This window comes from Panthera tigris, chromosome E1 (assembly GCF_018350195.1).
Source record: "Panthera tigris isolate Pti1 chromosome E1, P.tigris_Pti1_mat1.1, whole genome shotgun sequence".
Taxonomy (NCBI): Eukaryota; Metazoa; Chordata; class Mammalia; order Carnivora; family Felidae; genus Panthera; species Panthera tigris.
The window spans coordinates 39,834,966-39,854,914 of NC_056673.1; the positions used below are offsets into that span (position 1 = coordinate 39,834,966).

At 47.9% G+C, this 19,949-nt stretch overlaps 2 protein-coding genes across 2 annotated transcripts; both read right to left on the bottom strand.

The window, feature by feature from the left end:
- Window positions 1-1,650: 1,650 nt before the first annotated feature.
- Window positions 1,651-8,109, bottom strand: LOC102951210 (keratin, type I cuticular Ha3-II). The gene is made up of 7 exons (XM_015540020.2): window positions 7,759-8,109; window positions 5,656-5,738; window positions 4,532-4,688; window positions 3,349-3,510; window positions 3,129-3,254; window positions 2,784-3,004; window positions 1,651-1,777 (listed from the first exon to the last, which is right to left on the bottom strand). Exons 1-7 carry the CDS (start codon window positions 8,104-8,106, stop codon window positions 1,651-1,653), a joined length of 1,224 nt encoding a protein of 407 aa, XP_015395506.2. The 5' UTR covers window positions 8,107-8,109.
- Window positions 8,110-15,290: 7,181 nt separating this feature from the next.
- LOC102950908 (keratin, type I cuticular Ha1-like) lies at window positions 15,291-18,663 on the bottom strand. Its single transcript, XM_042966012.1, has 7 exons — window positions 18,301-18,663; window positions 18,117-18,199; window positions 17,444-17,600; window positions 16,403-16,564; window positions 16,183-16,308; window positions 15,838-16,058; window positions 15,291-15,375 (listed from the first exon to the last, which is right to left on the bottom strand). Exons 1-7 carry the CDS (start codon window positions 18,646-18,648, stop codon window positions 15,291-15,293), a joined length of 1,182 nt encoding a protein of 393 aa, XP_042821946.1. The 5' UTR covers window positions 18,649-18,663.
- Between the last annotated feature and the right edge of the window lie 1,286 nt (window positions 18,664-19,949).

The window sequence follows — 19,949 nt, forward strand, 5'->3', positions numbered from 1 at the left end:
ATAGCAGCAGTGCCTTGTTTCACCAGGTGGCAAATCACAGCTCACCGGCAGGGGACTTCAGCGCATGTGTCTTGCCCCATATACGAGGTGAGTAGCACTGAAACCCACCCAGACAGCTCAGAAATCAATCTGGCTTTGTCCTGGGACAGAGTGATTTCCTTGAACTCCTTTCTCTTCTTCACCAAAGAAATCACTGTGGCAGAGACCAAGATTCAGGACAGCCTCCCCCAGACCTAGTCCTCCCATTGATAGACTTGACTAACATAGAGACAACGTTTTGTTTGATGCTCTACACACTGAGCGGTAAGAGAAAGTGTATTTACTGCGCTGAAACATTGGAGCTCTCACTCGCAAGGCAGAGGACTGGGTGTCTGGGAGGCACCTGTCCCTGATAAAGGCAGCTGCTGGTACCCATGGGTGAATGGTGGTCCCAGCACATACGGAGAACTGATTGCATAGGGTGCAGAAGTGTATTCATAGCCCACATGCAGGTGGCTTCTGGGAAGGAAGGATGAGAGGCTGAAGTACACCAGCTGGATCTGGGACATTCTGAGCACAGCATGGAGGGTCACTCTGTCATTGTCCAGGGCCACGCCTGAGGTCTGGATAAGGGAGCTCCAGCAGCACCAGCTAAATCAACGCCACCGGAGCAGACACTAAGGAAGCTAAGTGTGTTAAGACAAGAGTTTATGACCAACACTGGAGCAGCCATCATCCTAGCAGCAGGACATAGTGTCAGCTGCATCTCAAGGAGAGATTACATAACTAGCACTTTAGCCCAAGATGGGACAGTTGGCTTGCATGGACTCAGCACGCACAACGGTGGGAACCATCAACCGTGGCCGGACATCAGGAGGCACCAGCAGGAGCAGGGCACTAGCATAACTGTCACTTCTGGGCTCCTTACTGGGTGCAGAAGAAAGAAAATGAGTTGTGTAGTTCCTGGTACTTGCTCAGTGTCCAATAAATGTTAGCTCCTGTCCTTCTTCTTGCAGGCACTTAGAAAAGAAAAGGGGGAACTTTCTAGAAATGTTAACCACTGTGCATTATTGAGTCAGCTCCCATAGTGAATATACACCATATTCAGATGAATCCTGTTGACTTAGTGGTCCTACTGGTTTCCAGCTGGCCCAAGTGGACGCTGGGCTCACTGTACCTAATGAATGTTAATTAATGGTGATGAAGCCCTTTGGGGAGAGGATTAATGACACAGTCCTCCTGTGCTTTCAAGTGGTTTTATAAGAAGCACGTACACACAGAGTGAACACTTTGGAAAGAATGAATACAAATGAGAACCATCACTGCTTTGCAAGAGGAAAGTTTATTAGATTTACAAAGGGATTCGGGGACCCGCAAGGGAGGTCAAAGCAACAGAGAGAACCACAACACACATCGTATGACACCTTCACAGCCCAGACCTGGCAGACCATCAGGTCACAGCATAACTACAAGAGAGCAGCCTTGAATGATGAGGGTCAGGTGGGCTGGGCTCAGTGCCGGGCCACACCTGGGCTCTTTCTCTCCTTCCAGATCGTGATTTATAGGGATGCCTGGGGCTGGCTCCTGTGGCTGATGCTCGTCAGAGAAGCAGGGCTGGCCCATCGATGGCCCCTCTGTCTTCATGCAATCCTCTTGCTGGCCCCTGGATATCTAGCACCCAAAGGTGTTGCAGGGCCCGCAGCGGGAGCGTGGGCCACACGGGGCGCAGGGATTGGTGACGCAGGGCCCGATGGGCTTGTCACACGCATTGGTCGTGGCGCAGGGGTTGCAGGGCAGCCTGGGAGACAGAATTAATAGCTCATCAGCATGAGAGGGATCTTTTTTTTTTTTTAATTTTTTTTTTCAACGTTTTTTATTTATTTTTGGGACAGAGAGAGACAGAGCATGAACGGGGGAGGGGCAGAGAGAGAGGGAGACACAGAATCGGAAACAGGCTCCAGGCTCCGAGCCATCAGCCCAGAGCCCGACGCGGGGCTCGAACTCATGGACCGCGAGATCGTGACCTGGCTGAAGTCGGACGCTTAACCGACTGCGCCACCCAGGCGCCCCGAGAGGGATCATTTTTAAAAAGGAGGGAGGTCAACCCAAGGAGACAGAAAAAGCAGAAGCCATTCTCCGACATCTTAGGAAGCCAAGCCTTCTTCAGACTGTTCCTTCTACAAAGCTCTGAGACAGTGTCAGAGAAGAGCAAAGAAGACTGAGGGTGGGATTCCAGCCCTCATTCTATAACCCTGGAGCTATGGGGAAGTCCCTTCACCCCTCTGAGCCTCAGTCTCCCTGCCTGTAAGATGGGATTGGTAATACCTACCACACAGAATGTGTTCATGAAAACACTGTGTCATGCTCATATGTGAGTTGGCTATACTGTCCCCACTCCGCCTGCCTCGGATGATTCCAACAAGGATCAATGAAATAGTGGATTTGAAAGTGTGGTTTAAATCTGAAAGCGCTGCTCAAATACATGTGATGGTTGTTGAGTTTTGTTTTCCCTTTTGCTGTGACAGGCCAACCGTGAAGGTAGAAGGCTTTATTTACCCATCAGCCTCCAAAAGCTCACCAGCTGGAGAAAACAGTCAAGTCTCCTGAGTATCTTTTGGAAAAGAAAATACCTTTCGGCCAGGTAATGACAACAAAAAATTCCCTCTACGGTACACTATTGTAACAGAAACCTCTGATCTCTACAGACATGCTGGCCTCTGAAACTTAACCCGAAAAGTCTCTGTTTTGTCCTTGAGTAGAACCATACATGTGCCTTGCAGGGATGATGTCTGCTGGCCACTCACTTGCAATCCTCGCTCTCCAGCAGGCCCCGGTACGTGTTGATCTCGCACTCCAGCCGGGCCTTGACGTCCAGCAGCACCTGGTACTCCTGGTTCTGCCGCTCCAGGTCACAGCGGATCTCGGCCAGCTGGGACTCCACGTTGGTGATCATGCACTGCACCTGGCCCAGCTGGGCGCTGTAGCGCGCCTCGGTCTCCGTCAGCGTGTTCTCCAGGGAGTCCCTCTGTGTGGGGAACATACGGAACGTCACAGAGCCGCTTCTCAGGGGGCGACTCCGTGGGACTCCAGGGAAGTCACGGGCTTCACCAGGTGAGGAGAGGGTGGGCAGCACCCCGAGCGACACCCACCAGGTTGTGCTGGGCCTGCAGCTCGATCTCCAGGGCGTTGACCGTGCGTCTCAGCTCGATGATCTCCGCCTGGCAGGACTGCAGCTGCTCCGCGCTGGACACCACCTGCTTGTTCAGCTCCTCGGTCTGAAACAGCACAGGGGACGAGACAGGGTGAGACCCTGCCTCGAGGGCCGCGAGGGGCCGAGGGGCCCGGGTGGCCGCGTGCTGAGATGCCCACCTGGGTGGTGAACCATTCCTCCACGTCCCTGCGGTTGGTCTCCACCAGGGCCTCATACTGGCTCCTGGTCTCGTTGAGCACGCGGTTCAGGTCCACGGTGGGGGCCGCGTCCACCTCCACGTTGAGGCGGTCTCCGATCTGGCAGCGCAGGGTGTTGACTTCCTGAAGGAGGAAGGGAGAGGAATGAACTCAGGAAAAAAAGTCTGTCAATAAACTCTCTTTGAGCAAGTTCAGTATGATGGGAAGAAGTTTGCAATGAATTTAGGAAATATGAGTTGAGGCCCAGTTGATGTAGAACCAGCTGGTTACTTCTGTGTGATACAGGCCTCTTACCTGAGTGTCTTCTCATCTGCATGATGAGGCTGCTTGAAAAAGTGATTGCTAATGCTTCTTCCCAATCCAGGATTCTATCATTTCTTTCTGATTTTCCCTTTGCTCAGTGATAAGCCTGGTATGGTAACTGGTTTATAATTATTGCTATTTCAATACAGAGAAACCAGGCATAACTCCTCCCATTTATTTCCTGTTCTTCTGCCATTATATAGTGTATACATAGTTTCCTCTTCTACGTTAGCCAACTTGACAATACATTATATTTTTAAAAATCTAATGTTTGATACATGCATCTGACATCCTCTATTACATTCAACCATGAGGTCTGAATCACCCATTATTTCAGTTCCTTCATCTCTAATTTTTCCCATTCATCCACCCACCCATCCATTCACCCACCCACCCATCCATCCATTCATCCACGCCCCCCATCCATCCACCCCCCCCCCCATCCATCCACCCATCCATCCATCCATCCACCCGCTGGGTTCTAGTATCTAGGTGACATATAACATGAGGGAGTTTGCTGTCTTCTTCCAGTCTTAGTCCTTCATTTGTCACCTTCAAAAGCTAATAGAACTTGTCAAATAGTAGAAAGTACTTTAAATATCTTTGTGTGGACTTTTGGCCGTATATCTGGCCCCAAGGGAAAATAAGTCAGCTGACCACATTCTTTTAGGTAAAAGAGGTAAGCTTATGAGCCAGTCCCTGAAAATTCCCCCAAGAGGGTTTTGAGCAAGCAGCAAACTGTTGTGTTAGTTCTAAGACGCTTAGTAAAGACCGACCTTATCCTGCTCGGGGGAGGTATGGAGTGCTCCATTTGGGATGATGGGGGCTGGGACTCCCTCACCTGCTCATGGTTCTGCTTGAGGCTCAGCAGCTCCTCCTTCAGGGACTCCACCTGGGCCTCCAGATCGGACTTGCACAGAGTCAGCTCATCCAGGATCCTGCGCAGGCCGTTGATGTCTGACTCCACCAGCTGCCGCAAGCCCATCTCCGTCTCATACCTGCACACATGCCAAAAGGTCAAAGGGAGTGGAAAAAAAAAAAAAAAAGACTTTTTTTCCAGGGCTTTACTTGGCTGGCCCAGTCGAATTAATTACATTTTGCAGGTTTTTGAATTTCTAAAAAGTTTTTTGGAAGGGAAAAAAAAATGCTACCATGCTGAATGAAAAAAGACTTATTTCTTCCCTGAGACCCACAGGGAAGGTATTGGTTGGGGGCCTATGTACAGTCTTAATCTGATATTAACTGCATTTGTTCTAAGAAGCCCATGTGCAGGCTGCTATGGATTAGGCCTTGTCTTCTTGCCTCTTTCAGTGAGTTGGTGAACTTCATAAGCCTGTTACATAGATTGTCTTACCATCCTTTCCAACCACCTTGAAAGCAAACTGATGTAATGAAAACATTGAATTAGAAATCAGAACCATGGATAGATTCCTTAATGTCTCTGAGCCTTGACTTCTTCATCTATACAATGGAAACCAAACTAACACTTCACAGGTTGGTCCAAAGATGTAGAAATGGCATAATAATTACAATTACATTGTAAGCTATAAAGTCCCTTAAACATTCAAAGGATTCTTATGATTGTAATGATCACACCTAGAAAAAAGTCATTCGCTAAAATGGATTTTGCTTCCTATTTTTGTGATTTAGTAACTTTTTTCTGACGGGCTGATAGTGGTGAACCTACACTAAGAAACAGGTGTGAAATTCACTTTTAACCTGGGCCCACATATTAAGTTGAAAAAGAGAATGGGTGGGTGGTTTCTTGCACTCCTTAAAAGGAGGCTTAAAATGCAACATTCTTGCATTCAGTGAGGAAACTGACATTTAACCTGGCTAACCCAATGCAAGAATCCTCCCAGGGTCACCCCAGACATCTGCTTGCTCGCACCCAGGACCGAGTTCATCAGGTCATAAGTCAGCCTGTGTGTTACTAGAGTGCTCTGATCCTCAGAAAAACCTTACTTGGTTCTGAAGTCATCCGCAGCCAGTTTGGCGTTATCGATCTGCACCACCAGCCTGGCGTTCTCAGACTTGCTGCACAGGATCTGGGGACAGGATTCATTATGAAATGAGTTATACTGAGAAGGAACGCCTGTGCCTTAAAGTGAAAAGCTTTTTTTTTTTCCAAGCACACATTCTTTCCAAATAGCTTTGAGTCTTTTCAGATTTTCAGTTTGGGAATAAAAGGAAGATGAACCAATTAATAGCACCGTTCATTTCAAAACTAAAACAGTCAAGGGGAAATGTGCCCTTAGTCATTAATTCTTCCTCTCTTTGGTCTGCCTCTGGCTTCTTGCAGGAATTGAGCAAACTGGGTAATGAGCCTCACTTAGGGTGACCTGTGTCCCAGTTTGCTTAGAAATAGGGGGTTCTTGGGGCGCCTGGGTGGCTCAGTGGGTTAGGTGTCCAACTTCGTGTCAGGTCATGATCTCGCAGTTCGTGAGTTCGAGCCCCACGTCAGGCTCTGCGCTGATGCCTCGGAGCCTGGAGCCTGCTTAGGATTCTGTGTCTCCCTTTCTCTCTGCCCCTCCCCTGCTCATGCTCTGTCTCTCTCTGTCTCTAAAAAATAAATAAATGTTAAAAAAGAAAGAAAGAAAGAAAGAAAGAAAGAAAGAAAGAAAGAAAGAAAGAAAGAAAGAAAGAAAGAAAGAAAGAAGAAAGAAAGAAATAGGGGGCTCTTGGAAGGCTAAGCCCAGAAGAATCCCAGCTAAACCAGGACAGGTTGGTTTTCCTACCCTTACACCCCTTTACTCCAGCCCTGCTGACCTCTTTCCACTCCCCCTCATATTACCCTTTTCCATGCTTTTGTACAAAGCTTCTCTCTCTATCTGGAATGCCCTGGGATGTCCTTGCCCACCCAGCAAGACCCCTTGAATGACCCACATTCCCCCTCCACCCTGCCCCCAGCTCCCATAGGGGGTCACATCCCCCGTGCATGCCCACAGTACTTTGCACGTAGCCAGTTACACTTCTCACCATGTGTTTCCATGTCTGTCTCCCCTATTAGACTGCGAGCTCCTGAAGGAAAGAGACTAGACTATCTTACTCTGAACTTTATCCCCCACTCAAGCACTGTGCCTTGTGTTCAGTAAATATGGGCAAATGAATACATGATCTTCAAATTGCACGGCCCCTTTTCTGGCATTCACTTTGTCAGCACTACTGAGCAGTGACCAGTCAATCTCCTTGGAGAATCAAAGGCTTGTGCCACTGGTTATAAACTATTCATCCATCAAAGCCTACTCAGATATTCCTCTTGTGGGAAGCCCTCCCTGACCTACAGCATGTATTAAGTCTCTCTCTCTATGCTGACTCTATACTTATCCCCACTTCTGCTCCTGCATTTCTGACCCTGAATTCTCACATGCATGCTTGCTCTAGTGGATGGTACAGGGCCTGTGTATATTAGTGAGGCTTATGGGGTCAACAGCTCTTTTGCTTTGCTATGGACGTAGTCTCTTGCTACAGCTTTGAAAGGCTTTAAATATTTGAGGATCTACTCAGGAAATTCCTAGCTGAACTAATTCAGGTGCATGCTTTTTTAAGCCTACAGGCCTATAGGCCTAAAAACAAGACCAGGATATCATAACAGAACTAAAAAATCAGATGCTCTGGTTTTAGGTAAGAAACATCTTACCTGTCTGATGCCTTATCCTACCCCAGTCTGCATCCTTCCTATAGAGCTTCCCAAACAGATTTCCTAAGATGTCCTACCTAAGCCAGTGAAGTCAATGTCTTTATTGGTGTAGCTTTGAACAGCCTTAGATCCATTAAGAAGTTGGTGCGTTAAATTTAAATAGTTAACCTGGGGCGCCTGGGTGGCTCAGCTGGTTGAGCTTCCGACTTGGGCTCAGGTCACGATCTCACGGCTTGTGAGTTTGAGCCCCGAGTTGGGCTCTGTGCTGACAGCTCAGAGCCTGGAGCCTGCTTCCGATTCTGTGTCTCCCTCTCTCTCTGCCCCTCCCCGCTCACACTCTGTATCTCTGTCTCTCTCACACAAATAAAAACACATTCAAAAAAATTAAACAGTTAACTAAGTCGGCAGTGTGGTGCCCACCCCCTCACCTTCTGCTGGAGCTCCTCGATGGTCCGGAAGTAGGACTGGTAGCTGGGGCACACGAAGGGCACCTGCTGCTGGCACCACTCCCGGATCCTGGTCTCCAGCTCCGCGTTCTCCCGCTCCAGCTGGCGCACCTTCTCCAGGTAGCTGGCCAGGCGGTCGTTCAGGAACTGCATGGTCTCCTTCTCGCTGCCATTGAAGGAGCCCTCGCAGAACCAGCCGCAGTTGCCCACGTTGGCGGGGATGTTGCAGGCCCCGGGCAGGGTACAGGTGTGGCAGCTGGGGGGCACGCAGGGCCGGGAGCAGCAGGTGGAGCGGCAGCTCAGGTTGGGAAGGCAGAAGTTGTAAGGCATGGCGCTGGAGGGCTTTTCAGCAGAGCTCTGAAGGTCAGTTCCAAAGGCTGATTCCTCTCTCTGGTGTAAGCCCTGGTCCTGTCCAGAGCTTTATATTCTGTCAGCAGTGGGTGTGGTGACCACATGCAGCATTACCCACCTTTTACCTTATTTACCCATTTTTCCACTCGTTATTTAGCCACCTCACACGAGTCCTTCACCTCATAAAACGTTTTACTCTGGCTTCCTGCTAAGTCAGGACTCCTCGCCAATTATGCTGGTTGGTTAAGTGAGACCTTCAAAGTGACCAACCCATGACCTTGTCAACAGCAGCGCTTATTCATAGGGTTTTGAGTTAGAGTGACAGCTGTCCCCTGTCCCCCAGAGATGGAGGCACTTCTGTGCCTCTTTCTCCTAAAGGAGGAAACACTTGTGCCTCATCCAGCTCCCATTCAGTGAGGGCTCTGTGAGGAAAGCCACTTAAGGAAGCCTGCCTGGAAACTGGACTGTTCAGTAGGGAATCCTGGAAGCTGAGACCAGAGCAGACCTGTGAGGCCATCCTGTTCAACAGCCCTTTGCCCTTGCATGCGGACCAGTTGGAGGCAACTCTCTGCTCTCCTTAGAGGGGCTGCAGGAAGCCCCTCCACCCACCACCAGACTCCATTTCTACTGTTACTCAGTGGTCAGCAACGTTAAGGAAACAAACAACTTGGGAGTACCCACCCTGCATGAAGAATGTATTGTGTGCTTACACACAACGGGAGTGTTATCGGAATGGCACCGGATTCCTGAGGACCACTGTTCGATGCACCTCATATGCATTATTTCCTCCCGGCCTCACAAAACCCTGCAGGGTTTGTAGAGGAGGACCCCAAGCCTCTGAGAGGTTGCCTGTGGTCCCAGGGCTCCCACACTGTGAGCCAGCATTCAAACCCAAACCTCTCTGACTCCAACAGCCACGCTCTCTCCATCACACCGTCTCTTCCAGTCTCCTCACTACTGACTTGCAATAATGCGCAAGTGGATTGAGTTCAGTGAAGCTCAGTCACTACCAGACACTATCCCCTCCTACATTAGAGTGGGCCAAGAAACAAAAGCCTGTTCTCCATCAAAGAACCAAAGGTCCTTTCCATTCTAATGGAAGGAAGTCTGCTAAATGAGAAAGTGTAATACCTGCTAAAAGCTTGAAAAAAAAAGAAACCTTTGGTTGATTTGACAGAGAAACATCTGAGCCCAGTTCTCCAAAGGATGTGATCCTGAAAAACCACCACGCCGTGACATGCTTAGTAACATCTTTGACCATCAATATATTTCTGCCCCGGTGCTATTCCAGATGGAGATATGAACTATGAGCACTTTACGTTTCATCTATCAGCACTCAAAATAGGACAGAGACACCTTAAAGCAATTCCTTCTGGAAGCTATGTGCTCATTCCTCCTGTATAGCCACCGCTCACATCACCTCTTCTACAAAGCTGACCTCACACTCTGGGACACTTTCTTTTGGTTAGCCTCATTGAAGACAAATCTTCATCTTCTGAGAGTGTGTCTCCTTTTGAAACTCACCAGATATCATTTGGAACCAAGCCTAGTAAGTGGGATAAGCAACGGAATTTGGTAGCATCTTTAATGGGTCAGAAACACATTGGGACTGTAAAATAACAATGTACTTTTTCTTGGGTGATTCTGAAAGTCATTGCCAACATGAAGCTTCAGATCTGCTCCCATAAAGGGCAGCGAATTTGGAGTAAGTGTGCAGTCTCCCAGAAGGTAATGCTTTGAAGACACTGACATCCTTACCCACGTTCACAATCCACAATTCTCTGCCTCTCCTGCCTGAATCTCTACGTTTAGAGAGAGATCGGACGGGCGTGCTAGTTTAAAATCAGTACCAATAACATAAAACAAATAGCTTTCATCAGATTCATCAGCTTTTCTGTTTCGCTCCTTCTTCTATTTCTCAACATTCCAAAGAGGAAAACCGAGACAATGGCACTTTTTTAAAGAATAGGAGAGATGCTGTATTCTGGATTGATAAATATGTCCGCAGGGATTCCTAAACCATGATGGCAGCTTCTGCCTCAGAACAAAATGACCCAGAGATAAATACCCTGAATCTTCAAAAGTGGAGGGCAGAGTTTAGAAAACATGACTACTCCCACCTCTTGAGCAAAAATAACCATGATTGCTGCATAGCTACATGGTAATTAGATTATAATAGCTGAGAGGACTTGGGTTTATTTAGAAAAGAGCCAAGTTTTATCTCCCAAGATTTCTGGAAGGCAGTTGTTTTTTATTTATTCCACTTACTGTGTGCTTGAATCCTTCCCTTTACATAAGCAATGTCATTGTCTCTAGTTAATGACCCTTCAATAAACATGATGAGCAGATCAAATCCTAACAAACAAAAAAGTTTTAGACCTGCCTGTGTAATTGTGGCAGACGCCACGGTAAGGCTTCTGGTCTCCAGATGTGAGAAAATTGCACTTGAGGTGAAAAGATACTATTTATTATGGAAGCCAAGACTATATCCGTGGGAGAGATCACATGCCAACCCACCGGAGGCACTCAACCACAGAGTGGATTCAGGGCAGATCTACTGAGACCATCCTCCCATGGCAGAACTTTAAAGGTATTAGGAAGCCTCCCTCCTCCTTCCCAAAACCATCTTCTCTGATGGCCAGGTACTGGCACTTGAAATTCTCACCAAGAGAAATATAAATTGCATTACTTGGGAAATGCAAAGTAACATACTGGGCCACTTACAGATTAATTCTATTTTAATGTAGACAAATGGCAAGAAGAGACCAGGAGTGCCATTGCTGGGCACACATAGACCAAGATACTGATGTTTGCCTAAGAGATGAAGAGTTATTCACTGGAAAATCCGAAAAGCAGAAACACTGTTCATTATCAACCCTAGCCCACCCTGCTGGGCCAGCCCCCGTTAGAGCTGCTTATAAGAACAAGATATAGGGCTTCCATAGACTATTCCATAAAAGTGTCTATTGCCAGTTTATCAACCACTCAGTCTTACCACATTGAAGGGAGCAATTGTCATGGTGATCCAGGAATTAAACCAACAGGTTTGGCTTTGGGAAGATGTTCAAACAAGATTTTCAATGAGGAACAAGCAGAGGAGGATATGCAGAATGAGCTAGGTCAATGCTAATATGGGCTGATCAAAATGCACCCCGAAATAGGATTCAAAGCCCATCACTCAAATCCTCTCCAGGACTGCTGTTCTGTCCCTTACACTCAGTCTTCGACTCCCAGTGGGAATGGAGTTTGGAGGTCTTTAAGGGACCAAGCCAAATCATAAAAATGCAAAGCTCATCAGTATGTTAACTCTATCCAGTCTAGAATAGAGAAGTCAAGAAGAATGTGAAAAAAAATCCAAGACAATATAACTTAATGGTCCTAATCTGCGAAAGCTGGATTCAGGAACCACTCAGAGAAGGAATGAACACCTGTTTATGTGACTGCTCTGCATACCAAAGGGAAGAGCAGGTGCTAAAACATTTTGAGAGTTCCACAGAGAGGGCACCTGGGTGGCTCATTCAGTTAAGCCTCTAACTTCGGCTCAGGTCATGATCATGGGTTTGAGCCCATGTTGTGTCGGGCTCAGCACTGACCGCTCAGAGCCTGGAGCCTGTACAGATTTTGTGTCTCCCTCTCTCTCTCTCTCTCTCTCTCTCTGCTCCTCCCCCACTTGTTCTCTCTCCCCCCCCCCATCTCTTTCTCTCTCTCTCAAAAATAAATAAACACTTAAAAGAGTACACAGAAGATAAAGCAAAGTAAGCTTCATGTTTAGTATGAATACATTGTGTTGAACTTTTGTGTTAAGTTCACTATTAAGTTGGTAACTTGAAAAAGATGTGAAAGTCACTGAACTATGACTTCTTTCCTCAGCAACCTATAGACCCTGCTCTCTCTATGGTCACCAGTGATCTCCCTATTACTATGTCCACTGACTTGTCTGAATTCTCCTCTTTCTCTCCCTTCAAGAGAGACAATATCTTCACCTAATTGAAGCCTTGTGTAAACCAAAGAATACTGTAAGTGGAATAAATAAGGAACCATAACACTAATGAGGATTCATGAGAAGGATGCCATTGACCATTCCCTCATCAAAACCCCAATTTCTTTTGACTTCTTTTTTTTTTAATTTTTAATGTGTATTTATTTTTTGAAAGAGAGAGATGGAATGTGAGCAGGGGGTGGTGGGGGGGGGGGCAGAGAGAGAGGGAGACACAGAATCTGAAGCAGGGTCCAGGCTCTGAGCTGTCAGTACAGAGCCCGATGAAGGGCTCAACTCATGAACCGTGAGACCATGACCTGAGCCGAAGTCAGACGCTTAACCAACTGAGCCATCCAGGCACCCCTTTTCTGACTTCTGTGTTGCTTCAGCTTCCCACTCCCAACTGCTTTTAACCAGATATCACCTCTCTCCTTGGGGACTGGGCCAAATCAAGAAGGAACCTCACGTCAGGGATTTTGGAGAGCCTGAGGCCACTCTGTCATTTCTACCAGTGGTTCCCAAGGTTGTCCACAGTGTAACATCATCCCCTTGACAGTCTTAACAACTCCTATGGTTCTAACTGATCATCTCTGTTTAGGTAACTCTCTGACGTCTCTCCCAAATCCAGTCATTCTCTTCCAGCCTTCTCCACTGGAGCCCCACTGGTGTTTCATTTTCTCAGGCTCAAAAAATGTCTCTCATGTTGACCCAAAGCAGGTATTCAATCAGTACTAGTTTCCTTCCTTCCCTTTCCATTGCTCCTCTACCCCGAATTTGCTTCCACATCCCAGGCTGTGCCTCTGAAATCCACCCCACCCTTGGCTCCCCAACCACCACCCCCATCTCTGTCCTGTTGTCTCTCACCAGCCCCCCAATGATTCTTCCTTCTTTTCCACCCAATCTCACCAACTTCTAGGACTCATCACAACCCGCCTTATACATAGCTCTCGATAGATCGTATACCAAACTTCCTTACAAAGAAATCTCACAGATAACCATGAAAAGCGCTGCCAGATATGGTGCTCCATGACTACTTTGCAGTTTCATCATCAGCCACTACATTTATGCTTTGCTCCAGTTAGAAATTGGTCTGCCAAGCTCTAGACACATTTCCTGCTTCCTCTTCTCCTTACCAGGCAAAGTTCATGTTTGGGAAAACTTTCCCTCTTGTCAGACCTGCATATACTCATCTGTCCAAACATACCTCATCAAACTTCGTTTCAGAATTATGCTAATATCATACAGTAATCGTTGACTGAAGTTGGAACAAGGGAAGTATATTAAGTTTTAATAACCTTCTCATGAATCCTCATTAGTGTTACTGTTCCTTTATTCCACTTACAGTATTCTGTGGTTTACACTGGGCTATAACTGGGTGATGATACTGTCTCTCTTGAAGGATAGGCAGACAGTATTTATATGAACAGAATATTTGGGTTTTCAAAGCTCTGATTGAGCGCTACCTCCTCTCTCTTTTTACCACTCTCTCACACTTAAACTATAAAAATAATTCCTGAAATCATATAGTTTTTCTCTCACAGGTCAGAAATGTATCATTCTTTACTTACACCTTTCTTGAGCCACATGGATGTTTGTCTGCATAAGGGTTGTCTCTTTGTCTTGTCCACTCTAGACTGTGAACATGCTGTGGGCCAGGACCAGGGCTCATTTATTTGTGTATTCTCAGTGCTCCACATGGAGCATACAGAACAGATGGTTGGTTGCAGTTGTGTAGGTTAGATAGGGTCAAATCGAATGAAGACTTGACACAGTGACCAAGAGAATTGAGAGCTCTAATAATTCAGATATGAATCACGTGGGGGGTAGGGTTCATGTCTGTTGGGGGAGACAATGAGCACTGGTCTTTCTTGAAATTATAAGAAATAAAATGATACAGAAGTTACAGAAGAACATTGTAGATAGGAGAGAAGACCTAGAGGAAAGAGGGAACTTGAAAAGAGGGGGAGGTGGGGAGATGCGCTTACCTGCATTTAAAGGGTCTTTAGATTACGAAGTGTTGGGTGTAACAAGTGGGTAACAAGAGGAACCAGTTTGATGAAGATAAGTTTCAGTCCAATTAAATGTGATGTGGCAGCCTAGTATCAAGTGAAACTGTCCTATGGGCAACTAAAGACCTGGGACTTGAACGAAAATGAGAGCGAGATTCGGAGTTGTCAGCATAGAGGTGCTAGTTCTTCCTGAACAGAGATGGAGGAGAAAAAAACACAGCTGAGGATCTAGGCATTTCCTCCAATTGGGACAGAAAGGAGAAGGCAGGCTAATCAGGAGCTGGAAAATGGGTAGCAGGAGGTATAACGAGAGAACCCAGAGTGTGCTGGTTTATGGAAATCATTGAAGGCACGTCTTCAGGGAAAGGCAGCTATCTACAGTGGGGATGCAGGTACAGTTGACAGGTTGAAAGGAGAGGGTAGCTGCTCTTTGAGCAGTTTCTTCAGAAGCTGGTCTTTAGGCAGTTTACGAGAAAGGGGAACAGAAAACCAACCCCTGAATGATGAGGATGACCGTGGGAAATAGCAGTCAGATCTGGGGAGGACTCAGTATTGCCAAGCACCCTGCAGCCGAGGAAAGAGGGGCATGAGTGTTGGAGGCCAGGTTTCCTTCATGGTCGCCCCTTGGCAGGAGCTTCCCAGGAGAACAGTCCCTCCCCCTGCCAGCAGTATTTACCAGTGGAGCATAATGGCTGGGGTTAGTCATTTAACCCATTTCATCCTAACAAAGGGACGTTTTTATGAAATAGCCACAACAGGTACTTTACAGTGCATAAATATGAATGAGAAACACATTTACTATGCCAGAGAAATGAAGTTTATTGGGAAGTAAATGAAGTAGCTTCCTTGCATTCCAGAGAATACCAAAGAAGCAAGAAAAACAGGAAACACAATACATACAGGAAATGCCCTAAAAGTAATACCTGGAGCTCAGATACCATGGAGCTGGACATCTTCAGAAACAAAGACACTCGAACTTCAACAGAAAGGGATTTCCCAGACATTGGAAGTTAACCATGTGTGCCTTTGCTTGTTGAATCTGGAAGGCATTTTCATGTCTAGAGATATCATATTTGGCATGGCTAGGCTCCAAAGAAGGCAAGACCCGAGGACCTTTCCTTTGCTTGATCAGAGTGGCTTCATTGTTGTCTTCAAAGAGGGTGCAAGTTCTTAAATTAAGAGCAACGCGTTTGAGAGGCACCACAGGACCCGCAGGAATTGCCACAAGCGTTGGTGGTAGCACATGGGTTGCAGGGAAGCCTGGGAGGACACAGAGGTTTAGAGCGGGTTGGGGATGGTTGTGGAGAGAGCCCTAAGGTGCCTAATGAGACAACCCATGAATTCTCAGTGGTTGGAGATAGTTGGAATCAAATTTGATTGCCATCGAATCCTTCTCCCCATCCCAGAATGCCATGTGCTGAGGTGGAAATTGTCCTTTTGAAAAATGTTACGCTCTTGAGCTCTCCTGAAAACAATACACGCTGTCTTACCCAACAGTGATTGTTGCAACAATCTGTCCACCACCACTTCTCTATCGTTAGCTCCCTGATGCAGGGGATGTATGCCCTTCACCTCTGACCTTCCTTTTCTGCTTAACTGTCACATCATGGACTCTATACATGCACGTTGTTCTGTGAGTTGAAAACGTGGCCGCCACGTGTATGCTCACAATATCTTGTAGTCCCACCACATGTCCTCCAGAGTTCTTTGCCTCGCACTCACTTGCAATCCTCGCTCTCCAGCAGGCCCCGGTACGTGTTGATCTCGCACTCCAGCCGGGCCTTGACGTCCAGCAGCACCTGGTACTCCTGGTTCTGCCGCTCCAGGTCACAGCGGATCTCGGCCAGCTGGGACTCCACGTTGGTGATCATGCACTGCACCTGGCCCAGCTGGGCGCTGTAGCGCGCCTCGGTCTCCGTCAGCGTGTTCTCCAGGGAGTCCCTCTGTGTGGGGAACATACGGAACGTCACAGAGCCGCTTCTCAGGGGGCGACTCCGTGGGACTCCAGGGAAGTCACGGGCTTCACCAGGTGAGGAGAGGGTGGGCAGCACCCCGAGCGACACCCACCAGGTTGTGCTGGGCCTGCAGCTCGATCTCCAGGGCGTTGACCGTGCGTCTCAGCTCGATGATCTCCGCCTGGCAGGACTGCAGCTGCTCCGCGCTGGACACCACCTGCTTGTTCAGCTCCTCGGTCTGAAACAGCACAGGGGACGAGACAGGGTGAGACCCTGCCTCGAGGGCCGCGAGGGGCCGAGGGGCCCGGGCGGCCGCGTGCTGAGATGCCCACCTGGGTGGTGAACCATTCCTCCACGTCCCTGCGGTTGGTCTCCACCAGGGCCTCATACTGGCTCCTGGTCTCGTTGAGCACGCGGTTCAGGTCCACGGTGGGGGCCGCGTCCACCTCCACGTTGAGGCGGTCTCCGATCTGGCAGCGCAGGGTGTTGACTTCCTGAGGGAAGAAGAGGAAGAAATGAACCACAGAAATGGATCTGCTGTATATCTTCCTACTGTAGGAAAGTGAGCACAACCCTGCCAAAAATGTATATCCTGATCATTCCCAAAGACTGACACAGATACGATGTAGGATTAGACCCAAATAGGGATCACATCGATATATTTCCCCCCAAAACTGAAAAAAGCTCACGTTTCCAATAAGACTTAAGTCCGAACTCCCTGGCCTGTGCACATCCTACCTCATTTCCCAACTCACCCCTATAGGTAATGCATGCCCAGCCATATCAATCCGTGTGCCAAACTCTAATACACCTGCTCCTCCACTTCTGTGTCTTTGCTCAGTCTCTTCCCCCAGACTGAAACATCCAAGTGTGAAAGCCTCCTCCTTGCCATGACATGTCTCTGAGAACATTCCCTGTCTCCTTCCAGGTAGACTGGACTATTCCCTGCATGTGTTGCTCATACTTCTCATATGGAACTACTTTCCTCTGCCCGTATTCTACCATTGTTTGTACATAGCCATCTGCCTAGGCCACTGGGAGCCCGTTGAAGAGAGGGAACATGTCTTAGTTCTTTTTTTCCTTCCATCTCTACCACCAGATTTAAAAACTGACAGTGAGCAGCAGCGAGCAGGGCTCGATAAATGGATGCCTTTTCTCAGCATCTCCAACACCTGCCCAACCTCACCCAGTTGCTGGAGAATAAGCAACCCACCTCCCTACGTGCTATGGGTATAGTATCATCATTCTCCGAAGAGTCTTGAGTTCTTCAGAGAAGAGTCCCAGCTCAAGAAGCCTGATGGCACTTGCCTCCTGGTTGCTGATGCTAAAGGCTTGGATCTGAAACCTACTTTTTTTTTTCCTTTTCCTCTCACCTCCTCGTGGTTCTTCTTGAGGCTCAGCAGCTCCTCCCTCAGGGACTCCACCTGGGCCTCCAGGTCAGACTTGCACAGAGTCAGCTCGTCCAGGATCCTGCGCAGGCCGTTGATGTCCGACTCCACCAGCTGCCGCAAGCCCAGCTCCGTCTCGTACCTGCACACACAGATCAGAAAGGATGAGGCAGGAGAGAAGCCGGTCCCCTGTTCTGTGTCTTGTGTGCATGGACTGGCCTCCATCTCTTTGAGCTGGTACAGTTTTCTCCCCCTTTTCTTCCATGTTTCCCTCAAGCTCTGCACAAATAGATTGGAGAGGCCCCTGACTCACCCTAACACCAGAAGGTCCCCACAAGAACTCATGAGATGGAGTCTCTCATTTTCCTCTCAGTTTGGTTGGTTAATATACCACCACTCCCCATAGAACAGTCTCTGTCAATCTCTGAATTTGGGGATTTAAGAAGGCCTTCCAGAGATAGCAATATAGGCTGAAGTGCACACAGCATATGAGTCTGGATCTCTGTTTGAAACCAGTTTTAGATAAAGCCGGGCTTCAGAAGAGAAATCAAAAGGGAAAAATGGCTGCCTCTCCCCTTCCAGGACATGTTAGTCCCACGGGGCCATGAGAGAGCCATAAGTACCTTAGGGGTCACCTAGCCTAAAAGTCTCAACCTACTTGGTTCTGAAGTCATCAGAGGCCAACTTGGCGTTGTCGATCTGCACCACCAGCCTGGCATTCTCAGACTTGGCACACAGAATCTGAAAACAAGATTCTACTGTGAGGGCCACTTGAACTTGAGAATGTCTTATTGTTCAAAGACAGTCAGCTGCTGCTGTGCCCCCACATGGCACCCCCTCACCTTCTGCTGGAGCTCCTCGATGGTCCGGAAGTAGGACTGGTAGCTGGGGCACACGAAGGGCACCTGCTGCTGGCACCACTCCCGGATCCTGGTCTCCAGCTCCGCGTTCTCCCGCTCCAGCTGGCGCACCTTCTCCAGGTAGCTGGCCAGGCGGTCGTTCAGGAACTGCATGGTCTCCTTCTCGCTGCCATTGAAGGAGCCCTCGCAGAACCAGCCGCAGTTGCCCACGTTGGTGGGGATGTTGCAGGCCCCGGGCAGGGTACAGGTGTGGCAGCTGGGGGGCACGCAGGGCCGGGAGCAGCAGGTGGAGCGGCAGCTCAGGTTGGGAAGGCAGCAGTTGTAAGGCATGGTGCAGGGAGAGGTGATGGAGAGCAAGTAAGCTAATCTAGGTGGATGTGGTGAGGTTTGAGTTTCTCCTTCCTCCATGGTCCTTTTATACCCTTAATGGTGGGTGGGGGTTGGCATACAGCATAATTTCCTTTCCTAATGCTTCAGCTAATTTTTTCTCCAAAATATGCTAGTTAGATGCCTGCAAAGAGTCTCCTCAACCCATAAAATTATTCCATTTAGCTTGTGTCACACCAGGTTCCTCATGGGTGCTAGTGGTTGGTGAAATCAGAATTTCATCAGATGGCTTCAAAGGAGACAGAATCATCACAACCCCAAATGGCTCTCTCCATTACTCAGAGGGTAGGACAGCCAGGGACATGGGGTGGAGTTGTTTGGAACTCCTCACCCATGAGGTTATGCCACTAGATTCCCTGGAAAGAGAGTCTGGAGTGAACAGTCTTCCAAGGGGCTCTCTTTTCCCAGTCCTACCCATGGTTCAGTGTTTGGTTCAACTTGACTTCATAGCAGAAATTTGTCCCGCATTAGTTGCAAGAAACCTGGGCCCTACTTATGAGAGTATTAATTGGGGCTGTGGAAATTTATCAATACATGGAGATTGAAAATAATGGAGTGTTCATGGCTGGGAAGTAAAACTGGCTGAATGGGTGGGAATAGCCCTGAAGCAGATATCAGCAAACTAGGGCCCACAGACCAAGTTCTGCCTCCTGCCTTTCTTTCTAAATATAGTTTTATTGGCACAGCCATGTTCATTTATTTAGGTATTGTCTATAGCTGATTTTGTTCTACAATGGCAGAATTGAATAGTTGTAACAGGGACCATATGGTTTGCAAAGCCTAAAATATTTAGTCTCTGGCCCTTTATAGAAAAAGTTTACCAAACTGTACTGAAGCAACAATCTTCCTAAAGATGAGAAGGAGAAGAAATATCTAGAAGGAAAATTATGCCTGGACTAGTCCATAGAGAGAGTTCAAGTGGCAATGTTGAAGCATAAATTTGAAGCATAATACTTCAGACTCAACAAGAATAGAAAAACCAGAATGAGGAGCTCAGAGCTATCTTTGTGTGCATGGTGACCTTATCTCAAAGTCTCTGGATATTTCTCTCTCCTCGTTCCTAGACTTAATCCTCTTTGTGAGAGCAGAATACGTCCCTAGAGTTGTGACTCTGCCAACCTGAGATGCTCCCAAAACCAGTCACAACGCCCATGAGAACGCACCTTCACTCTGTCGTCCCTAAGAAGTGACACCATCCCTGATGAGTGGGTGCCTCTCTATCACCTGTGGGGTCAGATACCCTT